At 41.9% G+C, this 19,466-nt stretch overlaps 1 protein-coding gene across 12 annotated transcripts in view; it reads right to left on the bottom strand.

Moving 5' to 3' along the window:
* CC2D2A (coiled-coil and C2 domain containing 2A) overlaps positions 1 to 19,466 on the bottom strand; it is a 185,050-nt gene that overhangs the window by 75,254 nt on the left and 90,330 nt on the right. For 11 of the 12 annotated variants that reach the window (XM_054553716.2, XM_024246564.3, XM_063723324.1 and 8 more), the window contains 9 exons: positions 17,500 to 17,703; positions 15,751 to 15,843; positions 14,354 to 14,445; positions 11,473 to 11,640; positions 7,506 to 7,611; positions 7,202 to 7,311; positions 5,594 to 5,690; positions 4,482 to 4,580; positions 637 to 813 (listed from right to left, as the gene is read on the bottom strand). In XM_054553716.2, the coding sequence (XP_054409691.2) occupies positions 637 to 813; positions 4,482 to 4,580; positions 5,594 to 5,690; positions 7,202 to 7,311; positions 7,506 to 7,611; positions 11,473 to 11,640; positions 14,354 to 14,445; positions 15,751 to 15,843; positions 17,500 to 17,703 (1,146 nt within the window). The remainder of the gene's footprint in view (positions 1 to 636; positions 814 to 4,481; positions 4,581 to 5,593; positions 5,691 to 7,201; positions 7,312 to 7,505; positions 7,612 to 11,472; positions 11,641 to 14,353; positions 14,446 to 15,750; positions 15,844 to 17,499; positions 17,704 to 19,466) is intronic. The other variant, XM_054553720.2, reaches the window with a different exon arrangement.

Genomic DNA, 19,466 nt, shown 5'->3' with positions numbered 1-19,466 from the left:
ATAACTCCCACATGCGTAGCGTTCCAGTAATGGAACACTAGTCATAAATAGGTTTAATGAAGGTTCGGGGACAGTTGCTAACCAGTTGAAGTTCTGGAAACTCTTTTCTAGAGGTGTTTAAAAGCATACTTGTACAATATTTATTTGTTTCATGAAATGAATTGAGGTGACTCATGAAGGTCATCTAGTCTTGTGATCCTATGAATTGATTCAATGCATACCATAGCCAAGGATGTAAGATCAGACATGGAAATGTATTCTTGCCAATACTTCTCAAATAAAAGAGCAATCTGATTTTCCAGTTTGTGATATTTCATTTTCTTCACATTGAGAACATTCTTCTAGAAGTAGAGCATGTTTATATTTGTCTTGCTTTGACTAAAAGTCTTAAGCTTTAGGCAAAGCAAGATAAATATAAACATATTGCTGATTGACCTGATTACTGGTTCAGTGAAAGTACAAACCCACACATCTGTTTTCTCACCACCATTCTGTCTAAACTGAAAGAATAATAAATGGAGATTGAAGTAAGGAAGACTCTGTTTGTGTAATACAAAGTTCATAAAAGTATAGCCTAGCAAGCATTTCTTGTGTTTTATCAACATAGACATGGGTTTCTAAACTATAAGCAGTTACCTTTTCTCGAATGGACTCTCCAGGAACCAGCTGGGGCTCAATGGTAATAAAGAGGGTAATGTAGGAGCCTTCACTTAAGCTTCCGACAGAATCAAAACCCCGCTCAAGAATCATATTTCGCTCCTTACTGTAGCCCAGAAGAACTGGGGGAATATCTATTTTAAATGTTCCATCAATCTGTGAAGAAAATATGACTTGGTAAACATCCTGATGCTTTTTCCAACAGAAGTTCAGAGGCAAGTGTCAACTCCTCATTGTTTAATAAATTGAACCAAAATTACTCAGACTGGCATTCAAAGCCAATCCCATCTTTCTAATCTCATCTCTCTAAGCACTTGCCAGAAAGGGCTCTGTACTTCCTTGCCTTCTTTTCATTGTTTAGCAGAGGGTGTACTGAATATACAATTTGCTTAGGTTCAAATCTTGGTTTAAACGCAGTTTTGGGTTCAAAACTTGGTTTACAAATGAGGAATCTGAGGCTTCCTCATTAGTAAAAAGAGGCAATAATAGTATCTACTTTGTGGGGTTGTTACGAGTAGTGAATGAATAGATATAAAACACTAAGAAAAATGTCCAGCATATGGTAAGCAATCAATAAATATTGGCTACTGGCCATTCCCCATTTCTAGAATGCCCAGCTTCCCATCTCCATTTTTCAGAATTTTAATTATATTCCAAAGCTTAGATCAAATGTTATCTAAGGATACAGGAAAACAAGTATAAAAACTATGGCAGGCCAGGCACAGTGGCTCATGCCGGATATCCCAGCACTTTGGGAGGCCAAGGCAGGTAGAGCACTTGAGGTCAGGAGTTTGAGACAAGCCTGGCCAACATGGTGAAACTCCATCTTTACCAAAAATACAAAAATTAGCCAGATGTGGTGGCACACGCCTGTGGTCCCAGCTACTTGGGAGGCTGAGGCAGGACAATCGCTTGAACCTGGGAGGTGGAGGTTGCAGTGAGCCGAGATGGCGCCACTGCACTCCAGCCTGGACGACAGAACCAGACTCTGTCTCAAAAACAAAAACAAAAAACTATGGCATGGAAAGTATAGCTGAAATAACCGAGCTTGTTTATTTTGTAAAATAGATGACACAGGAGGGAATGTGTGCCATTTTTGAAGATTTGAAGTATAAGGATTTAAGACAGGGTTTCTCACTTGGGCACTATGGTGGTTAAGTATCAACTCGACTGGACTGGAGGATACAAAGTATTGTTCCTGGGTGTGTCTGTGAGGGTGCTGCCAAAGGAGATTAACATTTGAGTCAGTGGACTGGGTGGGCACCCTCAATCTGGGTGGGCACCATCTGACCAGCTGCCAGCATGGCTAGGAGAAGAGCAGGCAGAAGAACGTGGAAGGACTAGACTGGCTGAGCCTTCCCCCCTTCATCTTTCTCCCATGCTGGATGCTTCCTGCCCTCAAATATTAGACTCCAAGTTCTTCAGTTTTTGGACTCTTGGACTTACACCAGTAGTTTGCTAGGGGATCTAGGGCCTTCAGCCCAGACTGAAGGCTGCACTGTCAGCTTCCCTACTTTCGAGGTTTTGGGACTTGGACTGGCTTCCTTGCTCCTCAGCTTGAAGATGGCCTATTGTGGGACTTCACCTTGTGATCGTGTGAGTCAGTTCTCCTAATAAACTCCCTTTCACATATATATCTATCCTATTAGTCCTGTCTGTTTAGAGAACCCTAATACAGGCACTATAGATATTTGGCCAGATAATTGCTTGCTATGGAGGTCTGTCCTGTGCATTGTAGGATGTTCAGCAGCATCCCTAGCATCTGCACACTAGATGTCAGTGGCAGTACCAACTCTTACTAGTTGTGAGAGCCAAAAATGTCTTTAGACATTACCAAATGTGGGTACACTTGAGAGCACGTGCTTTGGAGTCAAACTTTTTAAATGACAGAAGTAATAAAGTCATTCTCCAAAATGTACTGAAACATAGAAACAAAAAAGTTCAATAGTTTTCTCTGCTTTTACCAACCTAATTTCCCAGGGATAAGCAATGATAGTATATTGAAAGCCAGTACAAATTGAATCCCACCTCTACTGTAAACTTTGTGATTTGAGCAAGTTACTTAACCTCTCTAGGCTTCTGTTTCTTCATTTATAAAATGAGGATGACAATGCCAATTGTGTTGTGAGGTTTAATTGAGGTGATGTATAAACTACCCGGCAATAACATATAATATGCACCTAATAAATATTGTTATTAATATTATTATTTTTGAATCAGGTTTCTACTTGTTATGTGTGGCTCCAGAGAACTGAACCAGGACCTAAGAATAGGAATTACAGGGAAGTATATAGATCATGGCACAGTTCAAGGAAAACCTTTATGACAGAGCTATTGGGAAGAGAGCAAACTGCCTCAGAAGGTAGTGAGTTTTAGAGACACCCACACAGAGCACAGATATTACCAGAATATAGTGAAGGAAATTCACTTGTCAAGGAGTTTAGAGTAATTATTTCTGAATACCTTCCCAAATGTGAAACTTAGCAATGCCAAACAACTATCACAGGCAGTGTGATTTGCAAAATAATGTGCTCTTGAATTTTTTTTTTCTATTTAAAATCTATTCAGAGAGGGAAATGTAAATTATTTCGACAAACATGTCACTGCATAACCTGTAGCTAATCCCTTTTGCCTAGGGAAGATTGCATTTCCAATTGATTCTTGGGATACCAACCAATTCAAGCCTCTCAGACTTGAGTTTTGGTCTTTTTATTTTTTGGTTTAAACGGAGTCTCGCTCTGCTGCCCAGGCTGGAGTGCAGTGGTGCGATCTCGGCTCACTGCAAGCTCCACCTCCCAGGTTCACGCCATTGGTCTTGGTCTTAATGGAGAGTCCGTGGTCCAGACAGCGTTTACCCTGTGTGGACATTACAGTGATTCAAAGCCTCCTGTTGCCATGGACTTAATACTGGGACTTCAAAGCGATTTCAGAACCTTTAACTGTCCTAGATTAGAGCTACTAAGCCATTCAAGAGTTGTCAACTTAATGGATCCCCTTAATCAAACCATTAACTCTGAAGAAGGGTGTCTTTGTTAAGCATGTCTCTGCATTTTTCATGTTTTAAATAGTGAGGACTTACAGAAATATTAATGGAAAGCACTTGATTGAATGGGCTTTCAACTGCCCTGATTGTTCTCTTCAAGTTACTTTCAGGCATCTATCCATTCCACCTTTGTCGTTTTGACAAGTTTCCACTTTATCCCATCTTATTCTTTACTTTTATTTAATATTTAAAAAATTAATCAGATTTGAACAGTCATACATTAACTACTAATTCTAAGGAACATAGATACTTAATGCAAATATGACAGAAGATCAATGGCTTTAGAGGTTTGTTTCTTTTGAGCCTTCTATGGGCTTTGCATATATATTCTTCCAGTGTTGAGGATGTACTGCCCAAATAAAGTTTTTTTGTTTGTTTGTTTGTTTTTTTGACATGGAGTCTCGCCCTCTCACCCAGGCTGGAGTGCAATGGCGCGATCTTGGCTCACTGCAACCCCTGCCTCCCTCGTTCAAGCAATTCTCCTGCCTCAGCCTCCCTGGTTCAAGTGATTCTCCTGTCTCAGCCTCCCGAGTAGCTGGGATTACAGGTGCGCACCACCACACCCGGCTAATTTTTTGTATCTTTAGTAGAGATGGGGTTTCACCACGTTGACCAGGCTCGTCTCTAACTCCTGACCTCAGGTGATCTGCCTTCCTTGGCCTCCCAAAGTGCTGGGATTACAAGCGTGAGCCACTGCGCCCGGCCCACAAAGAACATTTTAATAGGAAAAATGGATAGAGAAATTCCCTGATCTCATGGACCTCTGACTTTAGATACTTACCCTTGCTTGGAAATATATTGTGCTAAATGGAATTTTCACACATCCCAGCCAGTGTCTCTCAATACGAGTATGGATTCCACTTCCTCTTTCACGGTCATCCTAAAGGAAGGGTGGGAAGTAATAATTGCTTAAGAACTCCAGAAACTCATTTAATTAATCTGGCAGCAGGAAAGCAGCAAGATTTTAGCTGAAAGCATGTGAACTTACATTAGACAGACCTAATTAAATTCTGGTACAGATACATAATGGCTTTGTGGCCCTAGGAAAGTCATTTGACCTCTCTGAACCTCAGTTTTCTCATCAATAAACTAGAGATTTAACAATCTATAGGATTATTTAGAATTAAATCAGACAATGTGTGTAAAGCACCTAGTACAGTTCCTGGCACAGTGCAGACACTCAAGTGAAAATAAAAAAACTAGCTCCTTCTCCCTCTCCCCTGTCCCCATTTATACATGTCAAGTTTCAAATATTTGAAACACAAGAAAGATGGAAAACGTTACCAGAGGCGTTTGAACCAAAGCGACTCCATCTTGAGTGAGGGCTAGGAAACATGAGGCTGGGACTTGCTAGGCTGCATTCCCAGAAAGTTAGGCATTCCTGGCCTCTAGATGTTTACAGTTAAGGAAACAGACTGATAATATTTACTAAACAGACCCAGACTTAGGAGTGTCCTGATATCCCAGTATCTTGAGAACAGAGGCATTCCTAATTTTGCTTTAAATATAATAAATAGATTCTTGCAAAATACAGTAATTTAGAAAATTAATCCTTTATCACAAACTCTTGTAGCAGAGCACATCTTCCCATGATCTTTTTTTATACTACATCTAAACAAGCGTTGTACCTAGGGTAAACGCATTCTTCCTCTTACTTTCGAGAACACCCTATTCTGTCTATGGAGTAGCTATTCTTTCGCCACTTTACTTTCCTAATAAACTCGCTTTTGCTTTGCACTGTGGACTCGCTCTGGATTCTTGTGTGATATCCAAGAACCCTCTCTTGGGGTCTAGATCGGGACCCCTTTCTGGTAACAATGTGATTGGAATTTATGTAGTGGGTAGAGGATATGAAAGTGAATACAAGTGTCTTTCTTAAACCTGAGAACTTACCTCTAAGACATCATGCAGTACTTCATCAAAAATGTTAATGAACACAACGTCTTTCACTGACTGCAGACTGGCTGTGCTATAATCTCCATTAGGAGCCCTGCAAGACAGCACATGACCAGGGACTGTGAAAATAGGCAGCATAGAAATTATGAGCATTCAAATGTCAGCATTTGAAAAATACCCAAATATGAGCATAGATGTTAGAATTAAAAGCATTGCTTTCATTTCTAGGATTTCTCTTGTACAGGGATACTATAATACCTACATTCAAATGGACAGAGCATTAGATTAGAGACTCTGTGCAGAGACAAACCATCTGCTGGCTTGTCCTGGTGAGTGTCATATTCCCCCATACCCTTGTGGTAAGCTTTTCAAGGAGGCAGCTTGCCAGGACTGAGCTGGCTTAGTGGACAGGCTGCAAGGTTTCCAGCTGACACTGGAGCTAGTATATGGACTTTCTAAGCAACTGGGCCCCAGAAGGGTGCTTCTCCAGCAAAACCACTCTCCAGTGATAAACGTCCTACTGGCTGGTCGGTCGAATGGTCCCTGCCTCACACTCACTTTTTCTGTATATAAGTAAAGCAATACAGGGGTAAGGTCTCCTGTAATATAACCCACTCTGAGTCTAGCTAAGCCTGGAGCAACCATGCCTCTGCATGGCAGGGCAGGTGTCTGGGTAATAGGTGTATTTTGTTGAACATTTGACTTTATGTTTTCTTGTTCTTTTTGCTTGTTCTGTGCATAATAGTGGTAGCTGTTACCCTCTTCTGACTTAACTAGTTCTTATTTATTTATTTATTTATTTTTGAGACAGAGTCTCGCTGTCTCGCTAAGGCTGGAGTGCAGTGGCGTGATCTTGACTCACTGCAACTTCCACCTCCCGGGTTCAAGTAATTCTCCTGCCTCAGCCTCCAAGTAGCTGGGATTACAGGCATGTGCCCTGGCCTCAAGTGATCTGCCTGCTTTGGCCTCCCAAAGTGCTGGGATTACAGGCGTGAGCCACCATGCTCGGCTTGACTTAAGTAGTTCTAATCCTTGCTCTGTTTCTAATTTACTGTGTGGCTTTAAGTAAGTCACTTTCCCTTTTTGGGTTTTCGTTTCTTCTCCATAAAGGTAGAGGTTGGACTAGATAATTTCCAAGGTTGCTTCAAGTACTGAAATAATAAGAACCATTTAAATATCTAAAATCCTTTGACCAAACTTCTGAAATGCCTCTTTATTTCTGGTGAGGAAGAAAGTATGATTTATGGGAACTAAGGAGTTTCAGATTTACTTGAGGGGACATGAGGAAGAAAGGAAAGCAGTGTAGATCACTGGGGTCAAGGGAATGAAAAACTTTGGGCTTTAAGAAGCCAGAGCCTGGAGGAGCATAGGATGTCCCAACAATGAATCTGGGGTTTTAAAAGTTGGACATTTTTCCATTTTTATTCTTGAAGGGAGTCAGCTGTGGTACAAGAGGAAAAGCATGGGACTTGGTGTCAGGACACCTGGATCTTGTTGCCGCTCACTAGCTACAAAATCCTTCACCTTAGCCGTTTCTCATGAGCCTGCTTTCTTCACATTTCTTCAAAATGTCCTATAGTTCTTTAAAGAGGAAAATATGCTTACCTAAATGGAAGTTCTAGTTCTTCATTCCAGCTGGGGTTTGGTCCTTCAGCCGTAGTTGTATGGCAAACTGTTCGTTGAAAAGAGACTTCTACAAAGGGACATACTAAAACCTTAAAATCAAGAGCAAATTCTGAGTTCCCAATGGTTAGTCAAATTATTTTATTCTTAGCAAAAATAGAGTATATTTACTAAGTAGTATGTTTCCAAAGAAAATGAAGCAGAGAGCAAACTATCCATGAAGTGTACAGGCATTTCTTAAAAACGTAAGGGGCAAGATGGAAAGCTGAAGTCCAGCATCTCTCACCTGGCCGAGGGGGTAGTCAGTATTGTGGGTTGGGCTGTACGTGCTTGGGGAAGCAGCATGCTTTTCACTGAACATCCTTGAAGACCTCGACGGCTGCTGGAATTTGCTAGGAGGGAAAATGTATGAAGGAAATTAATGATAGAGGAAGTCTAATTATATATTGAGAAGACGATTATTTATTGAGATAGGGTCTCACTCTGTTACCCAAGCTGAAGTGCAGTGGCATGATCTCGGCTGGTGCAATCTCAGCTCACTGCAACCTCTGTCTCCCAAGCTCAGGTGATCCTCCCACCTCAGCCTCCCAAGTAGCTGGGACTACAGGTGTGAGTCACCACACCTAGCTAAGTTTTGTATTTTTAGTAAAGATGTGGTTTTGCCATGTTGCTAAGGCTGGTCTCAAACTTTTGAGCTCAAGTAATCTGCCCACTTTGACCTCCCAAAGTGCTGGAATCACAGGCATAAGTTACTGCGCCCAGCCTTATTTTTATTTAAAAAAATTTTTTTGAGATAGAGTCTTGCTCTGTTGCCCAGGCTGGAGTGCAGTCGTATGATTATGGCTCACTCCAGCCTCAACCTCCCAGGCTCAAGCGATCCTCCCAGTTCAGCCTCTGAGTAGCTGGGACTACAAACACACTCCACCACGCCCAGCTAATTTTTTAAATTTTTTGTAGGGACCAGAGGTCTCAGTATGTTGCTCAGGGTGGTCTTGAACTCCTGCGTTCAAGTGATCCTCCTGTCTTGGATTCCCAAAGTGCTGATATTGCAGGTGTGAGCCACCATGCCCAGCTTGAGAAGATGCTTTTTTCCAAAGATGTATGGCCCTGGTGGCTGTGGTGATATTCTCTCTTAAGCTTGTTGACATTGCAGAAGGCTTTAGTACGCTCTGGTCCCCACAGAGTCACCTAGAGATTGCTAGAGCCTTCCCCAACTTCCAAGCCCAGGCCTGTGTGCTGAGAACAAAGGAAAATGTCTCCTTTCTCCTCCCTTCTAGGGGGCGCCTGAATGGGGGACCTGCCTTTCCCTCCATAGATGAGAGCCTCAATCCCTCACAGGTAGGAGATCCTGAGCTTCCTGACCAGCCTGCCCCATTTCCATCCAGTCCAGGTTCTCCCCACTGTCTGTTCTTTGTACCTGCACTCTCCAGTAACCCCAAGCTACACATGTCAGGCAAGGAATCTCCTGGGGCCTGCCAAGCCTCACCAGGAAAGGGAGGTGCAGGGATTCCTAGCTTGAGTTAGGATCAGCGAGTCTTATCCTCTTCTCCCTTCTCAACTGCTGTTCTTAAAGGAACAAATGAAGATCAAATCCAGAGAGCCTCTTCCAGATACTCCACCATCACCCTAACAACATACTTGCATATTTGTATTGAACCTTATGGTTTGCCAAGTATTTCACATTCATCACTGGGCAAAATACAAATAGTCTCTTTCTATAGACTATCACCTTTCACAGCTAAGGTTTCAGACAAAGGTAATTGGAACATTTAATGCAACAGCTACCATAGAAAAGCTCTTTTCTCTTTGGAAAACCATCAGTTACTTTATTAAACAAATACTTGTGGCTGGATGCAATGGTTCATGCCTGTATTCCCAGAACTTTGGGAGGCCAAAGTGGGAGAATTGCTTGAGCCCAGGAGTTCAAGACCAGCCTGGTCAACAGAATGAGACCCCATCTCTAAAAAAAAATAATAAAACAAATTAACTGGGCTTGGTGGTGTGTACTTGTAGTCTTAGCTACTTGGGAGGTTGAGGGAGGAGGATCTCTTGAGCCCAGGAGTTCTAAGTCTGCAGTAAGCTGTGATTGCACCACTGCACTCCAGCCTGGGTGACACAGCAAGACCCTGGCTCTAAGAAGTAAAATTAAAAAAACCCCAAAAACCCATTTGTTTAGTACCTATATTTTAGGCCCCATATTAGACTTTGGGCTTTTAAGATGAAGAAGATAACACTTCACTGCAGACTAGACTGGAAGGCAGACACATAAAGAAATCATCTCAATAAAGTGAGATAGGTATTAGACTAGAGGGTTGGTCAGAGGCTGTATGAGAACAGTGAGGGAGGCAAAAACAAAAACAAAAACAAAAAACCCTATGTGGATGAATGCAAAGGTAAATGGTGAAGACTTGGGCAGGCTTAATGGAACAGTTGATGTCTGAGCTGTCTCGATGTATCTGCATTGAATGTGTAGCATGTAGGATCAACTGTGCTCCCTTAATTTAGTTGAATAAAATGATTTAACACTTAAAAATAGTCTATGGAGGTGAAAACTACAAGAAGCACCTATATGTTCTTTAAAAAATAGTTTTTCACCCCAGTTGAGCTTTGAGGCAATCAGGGTGAAAGGGTAGGCTGTGAGCTCAGGAAAGCAATGCCACAGCAGATTCAAGAGCTTATATGGATGTTTACAAGTAACAAAGCATTAGGAATAGTTGATGATGGTAGATGCTCTCTAATAGGTTAAAGAATTAGTTAAAAAATAAAGACACACATACACACAAATATGTAGGAGCCGGGTGCAGTGGCTCATGCCTATAATCCCAGCACTTTGGGAGGCAGAGGCAGGAGGATCACTTGAGGCCAGGAGTCCGAGACCAGCCTGGGCAAAATGGGGTCACCTTGTCTCTACAAAAAATAAAAAATTAGCCTGGCGTGGTGGGGCACACCTGTAGTCTCAACTACTTGGGAAGCTGAGATGGGAGGATCACTTGAGCCCAGGAGGTCAAGGTTGCAGTGAGCTGTGATAGCACCACTGTACTCAGCCTGGGCAACAGAGTGAGACCCTGTTTCAAAATAAAAAATGTAAGGCAAAATAATGGGGTGAGAGGAAGGAGAGACACAGAACTAAATTAAAGGGGAAGAACCTAGGGAGAATAGACGGCCAAGGGCTGGAACAGTGCTCTTCCAAGGAAATGGGTAGGGCTGAATGACCTTAGCCAAGCCACTTACACTATCTTTACTTCCATTTCCCCTTTTGTGAAGTGGAGATAGTAATAGCAGTAACAGTTAAATGAAATCTTATATGTGAACCTGCCTACCATGGTGCTTGAAACATGGTGAATGCATGTTAAGTGCTACTTTCTCCCATTACACTGGTAAGGGCACCACCAAAAAGAAGTTTCAGGCCAGGTACATTGGCTCACACCAGTAATCTCAGCAGTTTGAGAGGCTGAGGCAGGAGGATCGCTTGAGGCCAGGAGTTCCAGACCAGCCTGGGCAACATAGCAGGACCCTGTCTCTACAAAAAAAGAGAAGTTTTAATTTTTGGTCCTTCCTTCTCTGTTTCCTCAGACTCATCTTCCCAATGGTTGAAGGCTCCCTGTTGCCCCGGTGTAGTGAATTCTAGCAGTCGTAACACATTTCTCAGAACAGATGAAAGGGAAGCCACGTTTTTATGTTCATAGCGCATATGTTTCAGAACCTTGGACAGACACCTTTTGTGACTCTCCCCAGCTCATACCCACTTCTCTGAGATCTGTTCCTATCTTTGGGGCTGGTGCTTCTGACCCTGTCTCTCTGGCTATCGGCGATTAGACCATGGATCAACACCTGACCAAGTTAGCACCTTCAGACTTCTCTGGAGAAAATGATGCTTAGTTGGTGGTATTCTAGCTGCATGGGCCACTTCCATCACATGGAGAAAAATGAAACAAACTCAGAGGGAGGCAAGTGAGAGACCATGGGGCCTCAGGAGAACTATCTTATCCCTGCAGTCTACCATGTAATTCAGCTATACCTCTTGTCCTTGTCCTGAGTTATTTGAGATGTTCTTAATAAATCCCCCCTTTAGCCTGAATTGATGGAATCGGAATTTATTGCTTGCAAACAGTAGGGCCTTGGCTTTGCAAGGACCCTCAGCCCCCTGCTGAACAATAACCATGTTAAGAATGAGAGTGAGTGTGCTGTAAAGGAGCGATTGACTTGGCTGGGATGCTGCACACTGCGTCTCGGGCTGTTGGGAGGGCTCTCACCTCACTGCCGGCTTCCTCACTGGAATGTCATAAGCTCTGACAATGTTCACCAGCAGCTTTATGTCTCCATCAGACAGGTTTTGGGCTGTCACCTTCTTCCGACCTTTTCTCCTTGGCCGCAGTGGTCGCTTTTGTTCTGCCAGCTTGAAAAGGCTTAGGCCCAAAATGCTAATGATTACAGAACAGGATCAGGACTCTAAGAAAAAGAAAGGTCTGCAAAATTGTGAGACGACTTCCCGAACTCTGCCCCATGGTCCTGCACAGGCCCCGGAAAAACTCCTTGTCCTTTGAAGGTGGGTGAAAATAGTCTAGAAATTCTCCCAAATGGGAGAGATCCTACTGCATGAATTGTTAAAACTTATTCTAGCTGCTGCTTATCTGAGGAAGAAAAGCCATGCTCTGGCCCCTACGTTTCCTGCCTTATCTCTACCTTGCTCACCCACCAGTTCCTCAAACAAGCCTATGGTCTCCCACCCTTCACATCTGCTTGGGCCAGTCCTGCAGAGGGAATGCCTCCCTGCATCTTCCTTGTCTGCCTAGTTGGTTGCAGTTTTACCCATCCCTTGGGGCCAGTGTCCACCTCCCCCAGAGACTCAGCTACTCCAGCTGGAAGGGTTACTCTCTCTTCCAAACCTCTTGATCTCCTATTAGCCTGCTCCCTTCACATGACAGTGGGTGTGTACAGCTGCTTAGGCAGTTCCTGGGTTATCTCTTTCACTCTGGAGTTAGAACTGGGTGTGAATCCTGGCTCCACTCTTTGCCCTTGGGCAAATTATTTCACCTCTTTAAGTCTCTGTTTGATCATCTGTAAAATGTGGATAATGATACCTACTTCTTTGGATTGTTGAAGGGATTGAAGAAGGAAGTGCGTGTAAAGCACCCTGACACTGGTCTAGCGTTTAGTAGATGTCCTAAAATGGTAACTATTGGGTTGATGGCAGTGATTAAGGTGGAAGAAGAGGAGGAGGTATAGGAAGGAGGAAGGGGTTAGGGGAGAAGCAAGAGGCGCCTTCTCTCATGTCTATCTTTCACGGAGATGATATGCAAGAAACACTTCCTGGAAGATGAAAGCAAGAGTCAGTGAATCATAGGACAAAGGTTCATGGACCAAATAAATTCTGGCCCAGACACTAAACAGAAACAAAGATGTGACTGTATCTGGAAGCTGATGTTAATGGCTGTGTGAAACAGCCAAAGAACAAAGCCAGCTCTGCACTATAATGCACATGGTTCTCTGCTTCCTTCCTGAGGATCAGAGCTGGCTAAGTGACCTCTTGACTGGAGCCCCTCTTTGCAAGAGGCACATGCCAGTTGAGGCTGAGGTCTCTGCAGCTCCTGTCTAGGCACTGCTGACAGCTCCTATAAGGAAACCCAAGGAAGTTCCAGGATTCCAGGAGCTGTTGTTCCTGTTTATTCTCCAAGGTTTTACACAAAATAGCTACCATTTGTAAGCACCTCCTATGTATTGAGAAGAGTGCTGGGTGCCTTACATATAACATTTCTAATCTTTACACATATAATATTTACCCCATATTTCAGATGAAGAAATTAGAGGCTATGAGAGGTGTTATGATTTGCTGAAGGTTCCTTAGTAGTAGGAGGGAGAGCAGGGGTTCAAACTCAGGTCACTGTGACTATACAGCTCATGTTTTTAATCACTCTGCCAGGACACCTACCTAACCCAAACTAGGGGGCCTCAGAGACAGAAGTTTGTTAGAGGTCCTAACATGACAACACTCTTCCATTGTCAATGCTTCCTCCCTCCCCTGGGGGTAAGTCCTCCCTGAGACTTTGATGTCTCCATAGCAGTCAGCATGGGAGCACCATGTCAGCCAGGACCATCAAATACAGAAACATCTTAAAGCCAAGAAGGAACTGAAATTAAAAGAAGAAAGAACATACCCTGAGCCTTCAGAACTTAATGCAGAAAGTAAAGCAGAAAAAAAGGAAGGAAAAGAAAAAGAAACAATATGAAAAATCATCATCTATTCTAAGTGTAATTTTCATGACTTTGAAAACATTCAATGACTGGACTGTGGGCCTGGAATAGAGAGAGAGGTTTTGCATGGATTTATGTGGGTGTAGCCTCCTTTCTATATGTGGAAAGGGGCTGCTATGGATTGCACATTTTTTTTGTCTCCTTCCCAACTTGATGGTGGAGAGAAAGTACATGCATAGAAAAAACCTTTTTAGGAGACCAAGAGACTTAATCACAGAAAAGGTCATGTGGCCTGCACAAGACCACCAGTATGGGAAATTATCTTTCATCTTTTCTGTATCCACACCCCTAGTTGAAGCCATTTGGCAATTATCCAAACTAATGAGTCAATCAAGCAAATACAGTCAATTCCCAATATCTGTGTGAATATCAAATCTTCCCTGCTGTTCTACACTCTCACCAAGCACATGCACCAGCTGTCTGCCCACCAGCTGTGGTGCTGGAACCAGGTTTCCTCGTCCACCCCAGAAGCTTGTGGGTGGGGTCTCAGCCACCTCTACTGCCATGCGACAGGAGAGTAAGGGAATGTCTGGCACTGGGAGACTAGGAAAACAGGAGAAGTACTTGCAGGAGGGAAATGCTGTCAGGTTTAGTTCAACGGGAATGAGAAAATGGCAAAGGCTAATGAAGCTGATTTGGAGGTAGGGGAGGTGAGATGGGCTTTGTTGGAATGCGATGGGAGAGGCCCTAGGAAGGCTTGTTCTAATAGAAATCCCTCAACTAATGTCATCATCAGGTATTAACCAGGTTTAACACATTATTCCTGGCCCAAATGCATACCATACAATGATTTTTAAAAATCTTATATGACACCTTTCATATAATAGAGTACAAATAATAATTTTTATAAGAAGTGATAATAATGGCTTTGATTATTTTTACCTGATATTGGGAACTTCTTCTTCTACTATCATATCAGCAAGAAGAAAATACTGTTTTGCAATTAAGAAACGATTTATCACTGATTCTCTAACCTGGGGAAAGAAATCAGCTTATTTAAAATGTTATCATTTAAACTTCATAGTTCACTCTCCACACTCTAAGTTTTTACCCTAATGTCATCTCAGTGTCCCCCTGATCCTCCAGTCCAACTGTTACTTTCCTCTGCAATGCTGGTCTCCTCTTGCTGTAAACCCTCTAGCTTTCTGTACTAGACTGTAAGCTCCCTAAAGTCAGGGGTTTTCCTGTTTTGCTTACTGCAATATTGGAGTTCCTGGTAAAGTTCCCGGCATATAAGATGGCAAAATTTTGCTGAATTAATGAATTAACCATTACAAAAAATAGGGCCAGTCTCAAAACACACATACTTAAGAACTGATTCGTAAGTTATTCCCTTATTCAGAATGATTCACTTCCTAATTCCAGAGGACCTCTGGCTGGGCGCGGTGGCTCATGCCTGTAATCCCAGCACTTTGAGAGGCCAAGGTGGGTGGATTGCTTGAGCTCAGGAGTTCGAGACTAGCCTGGGGCACGTGGCAAAACCCCATCTCTACAAAAAACATAAAAATTAGCCAGGCATGGTGGTGTGCACCTGTAGTCCTGGCTTTTCGAGAGGCTGAGGTGGGAGGACGGCTTGAGCCCGGGAGGTGGAGGTTAGAGTGAGCTGAGATCACACTACACTACTGCACTTCAGCCTGGGCGACAAAGCCAACCAGCCCCCTGTCTCAAATATATAAAAATAAATAAATAAATAAATAAATAAATAAATAAATAAATAACCTCTTAAATAAGTCATTTTTAAAAATAACACATGAGCCACAGGGTAGATACACAGGATGGGGAAAATGCACTGTAGTCACTGTAGCATTTGTGGCAAGTTAAGTTTATTGAAGGAAGGAAGGAAAGAAGGAAACAAAAAAAGAAGGAAAAAGGACAAATGAAAGGATGTTTCAGCTTTAATTTTTAGTTTTCTAGTGCATCAGGGCAGTTAGTATATGGTTTAAAAACTTTTTTTTTTTCTGATTACAAAGGTAATCATTGTAATGCAATGCAACATTCAAGTATTAGAAAAAACATGACTTAGAAATTGAATCCCTTGTAATTATGACCCATTAAAAGATAACTGCTGATAATAAACCAGAACATAGCCTAGTTGTTTCATATATTTGAAAGGTGATGATAGTTGTCAATCAATTATGTATTTGTGTTTATGAGGAAATTTATGCACGCTAAGTGGTTTGCATAAGCTCACATAGATATTTAAAAGAGTAGAGGACTTTCCACCTCAGGGTGCTGGCTCTTTTCTCCTTATGAAGACAGTTTTATATGATTTTTCTTACCTGCTGCAGGTACTTGGCTACTATGGCCCTATGGGTGTCTATGTGTTCCTTGGTTTCTATTACATTTCTGTCTCGTAACCGTTTCTCATAGTCCTAAAATTAAAAAGAGGCAATGATTTTAAAGCACTCTCTGATGCTTTTCTTGAGATCAGGGAATTATTTATCACATATGATTTAAGTTATAAATTGTGGTTCTAAATATTTCTTCCACCTTGTTCCTAACTTTTGGTTCAGAATTGGTCTTGATACAGTAACCAGGATTCTGAGACAGGTGGCTGAAATGCCTTACTAGTAGAAGAGAATTCTGTATAGTAGTTACAAGTTAAAATGTTAAGTCAGGAAGAAACAGAGGCCACAGAGAAGTTCTTCCAAGCAACTTAGCCAAAGCTCCTGCTTAAGTTTTGCCTTTTCTATTTTTAAGTAAAGTTTCAGTTAAAACATTACCATAATCATATAACATCTGGCTGTATCTGAGTCAGGTCATCTGTTTGGAGGAGAGTGATGCATATATTTGGCTTTGTCTGCTCAGGCCTCTCCCCTTTCCTGTCAACAAAATTATGTGTGTGCCCTGAGAACTGCTATGTTCTCCTCTAATCCCACTCTCTGGTCACAGTTGAATGCCTGGTAGTGGTACCTAGCTGAGGCTCGGGGAACACACCTCTGCTGGCTGAAGATACTAGATGTGAACTTGTATGATGTTGGTGACCATGTAGTCAAGTAGAGAAAACCTGTCTGCAAAGGAGGAGCATGATGCCAACACATCAAAGAAGCCAAGAGAGGATGGAGAAGGGTCCTGGCAGCAGGCCAGGCACAGATGCACTCATGCCATTCACACGTTTTTAGATATTTAGTGCTATTTTGAGATTTCATCATCCAGTAAACTCCCCTTGGTGCCTAAGGTAGTTCAAAATTGGCTTTTATCTCCTGTGATCAAAGTCCAAACTAATACAGAGAAGAACCGAATAACCAACCATACTCTTCAAGAATAGTTTTGGCATGAAAAATCTTCCTGGTACTAATTCCTGATGGCTCTCCATTTACCCTGTTAAGTATTAATGAAAGTGCATGTGTCTACAGCTCATGAAAAGCAGGGAAAATGAAAAAAAAGTGCATGCATCTGGTTTCACTGGCCTGCCCCACCTACACAGGCCTGTTACCTGCAGTTCCTCAAAGGCTCCTCCACCCCACACCTGGAGGTGCGATCTGCCCTCTTCTGAGTCTTTGTTCCTCCTGCTGCCCTTGACCAGGATAAATGCCCAGCCCTGTTCCTTTACCTCCTTCCTGCCCCACCCATCCCATGGCTATTCAGATCCTATCCCTCTAGTTTTCCCTGTAGTGCTTTACCAGTGTGCTGAGTACACGACACTTAGTAAATACTGCATTAAAATGGAATTGAATTCCTGACTAAGGCATTCAATAATTAGCCATATTAATAATCAACTAGCCATATTATTAGCCATATTAACCCCTAAGATATTTTTCAACCCTACAATTCTAATTGTACGCAGTTCAGTTGACTCAGAATCCTGGTTACTGATTAGTTTATACATCATTATATTGAGGCAGAGAGATTATTTAAATGGTGAATTCAAGAAAAAGCATGGAAAGGTTATGTATAAAAGTGAAATAAAAGAGAAACCGCTATTGCTAGTGACAACATAACAAAAACAAAACACATATACAGTAGTATACCTAACAGCACAGCAGGTACTTTATTATTTTATTAACCCCTCTATGGCACTTTCTTACCTGGAATACCTTTTCCATAATTTCTCGGTCATAGACTGGAACTTGCTTATAATTTCGGAATTCTGGCACCTCTTGGCTTCTAAGATGAAGAAGCCTAAATCGTTTGGATCTATTTAATTCTTGATCTGAAACAAAGTTAAACTCCTGTTGCAGCTGCTCCAGTCTAAAGAAATCAGGGACATAGGATTCGCCACTGGTAGCAACCTATAAAAAACGGAAAATGCAAAACTCCAGATGACAGTCAGATCTCATCCAAAGAAACTTGGCACTGAGTGTCAAGGAACATTTAACAGTTTTAGATTAAAAGGCTTGAAAGACAAAATACTTTAAAATATAATAATAATGAGTCACATGCTATTATATTCATTTAGTAGCTATAAACAATACCACAAATCATTTTCCAAACAATAAAAATTATATGTTTCACTTTTGGTGTTCATGCTTCCCTAGTAGTGTTATTATGCAAATATACAGACTGAAAAAGAAGAGATTTGTGCCAGACTACAGTGTATTACTAGGTGCCTACTAGAAATAAGATTACCCATATACATATCATATATAAAATCGAATATATGACTTTTTAATGTCATGCGTATATGCAGATAAAAGCCTCAGAGGCAACTGGTCAGCTTTACTTGGCTCCACAGCCATGCTTTCCTGTCCCTGAATAGCACCTCACAGCCTTGGTCACTGAGAAAAGTTAGCCAGAGATGGATCCAGCCCAGCCAGCCTCCAAGGCCCCTGTGCCTTGTCTCAAGAAGGCCAAGTCCGACACCTCTGAGAAGCTGAGCAGATGTGGACTGCACCTCACCCAGGTGCTGCCTGCCTCTCTGCTTGGTGCTTTGCTGGCTGTAACCTCCTCCTGAGCAGAGGGAAAGCGACTGCCCCAAGATGTGCTGGGGCCTTGCATGGGAAAGGCAATCCTGGTTCATAACGAGACCAGTCAAGAAGGCAATCCCCGTTTTGTTCTTTGATGGGAAAACCTATAGTTAAAAAGAAAATAATGAAAGTGACGTGTCTATTCAAATGTGATTTGAAAACTTTACATGGAGTAGACTAAATTTTAGGTAATATGACCCAATCTTCCTAATATTTCTATTAGGCACACTAAGGTGTATCATGTTGAAGGAGAGTTTATAAAGATAAAAGTCAGAATAAACCAAGGTTTGTTATGGGACTCAGAAAAACTAGAACCAAAATGAAAATATTCATACCGGCTACAATTATCGTATTGATAAACACATACTGATAGCCATGATCATAAGGATGTGTTGCTAGGGCTACCCTCTGGATTACCTACTTGTTTATTATGGTTTTGTATGAATAACGAAGTTGCCAATAAAACCAATTGTATTCGATACCAAGAAAAATAAACTAATGTTCCAATTTATTTGTAAATTCACAGAAGAAAAAATTTTGAATATTATGGTAGATATGAGCAATTTATGTGGTAAATACTTAAGCGAAACCTAAATGATAACTAATTAATCAACAACAAGAAAACAAAACAAATTTTCCCTAAAATGCCCCATCAGTGCTTTAAGTTGTGATGAAAAAAGCAAGTGTCCTGAAATCAAATCGACTTATTAGCTGAGTGACCTTAAGCAAATAACACTGAGTTTCTGAACTCAGCTTCCTCTCTGGAGAAGGGAAAATAAAACCTTTAGGAATTTTACTGAGGTTGGAGGTAGGATTGACAACAACAATATTTACTGCTCACAAATTGTGTGCCCAGATAAAGGGGTTTTGTTTGTTTGTTTGTTTTTGAGATGGGAGTCTCACTCTATTCAGACTGGAGTGCAGTGGCAAGATCACAGCTCACTGAAGCCTCAACCTTGTGGACTCAATTGATCCTGCCACCTCAGCCTCCTTAGTAGCTGGGACTATAGGCATGCGCCACCATGCCAAGCACATTTTTACATTTTTTGCAGAGATAGGGTTTTGCCATGTTGCCCAGACTGGTTTCG

Source organism: Pongo abelii, chromosome 3, assembly GCF_028885655.2.
Source record: "Pongo abelii isolate AG06213 chromosome 3, NHGRI_mPonAbe1-v2.0_pri, whole genome shotgun sequence".
NCBI classification, from domain to species: domain Eukaryota; kingdom Metazoa; phylum Chordata; class Mammalia; order Primates; family Hominidae; genus Pongo; species Pongo abelii.
Note: the sequence above shows the minus strand (reverse complement) of the source record. Positions and strands in the feature narration are given on the sequence as shown.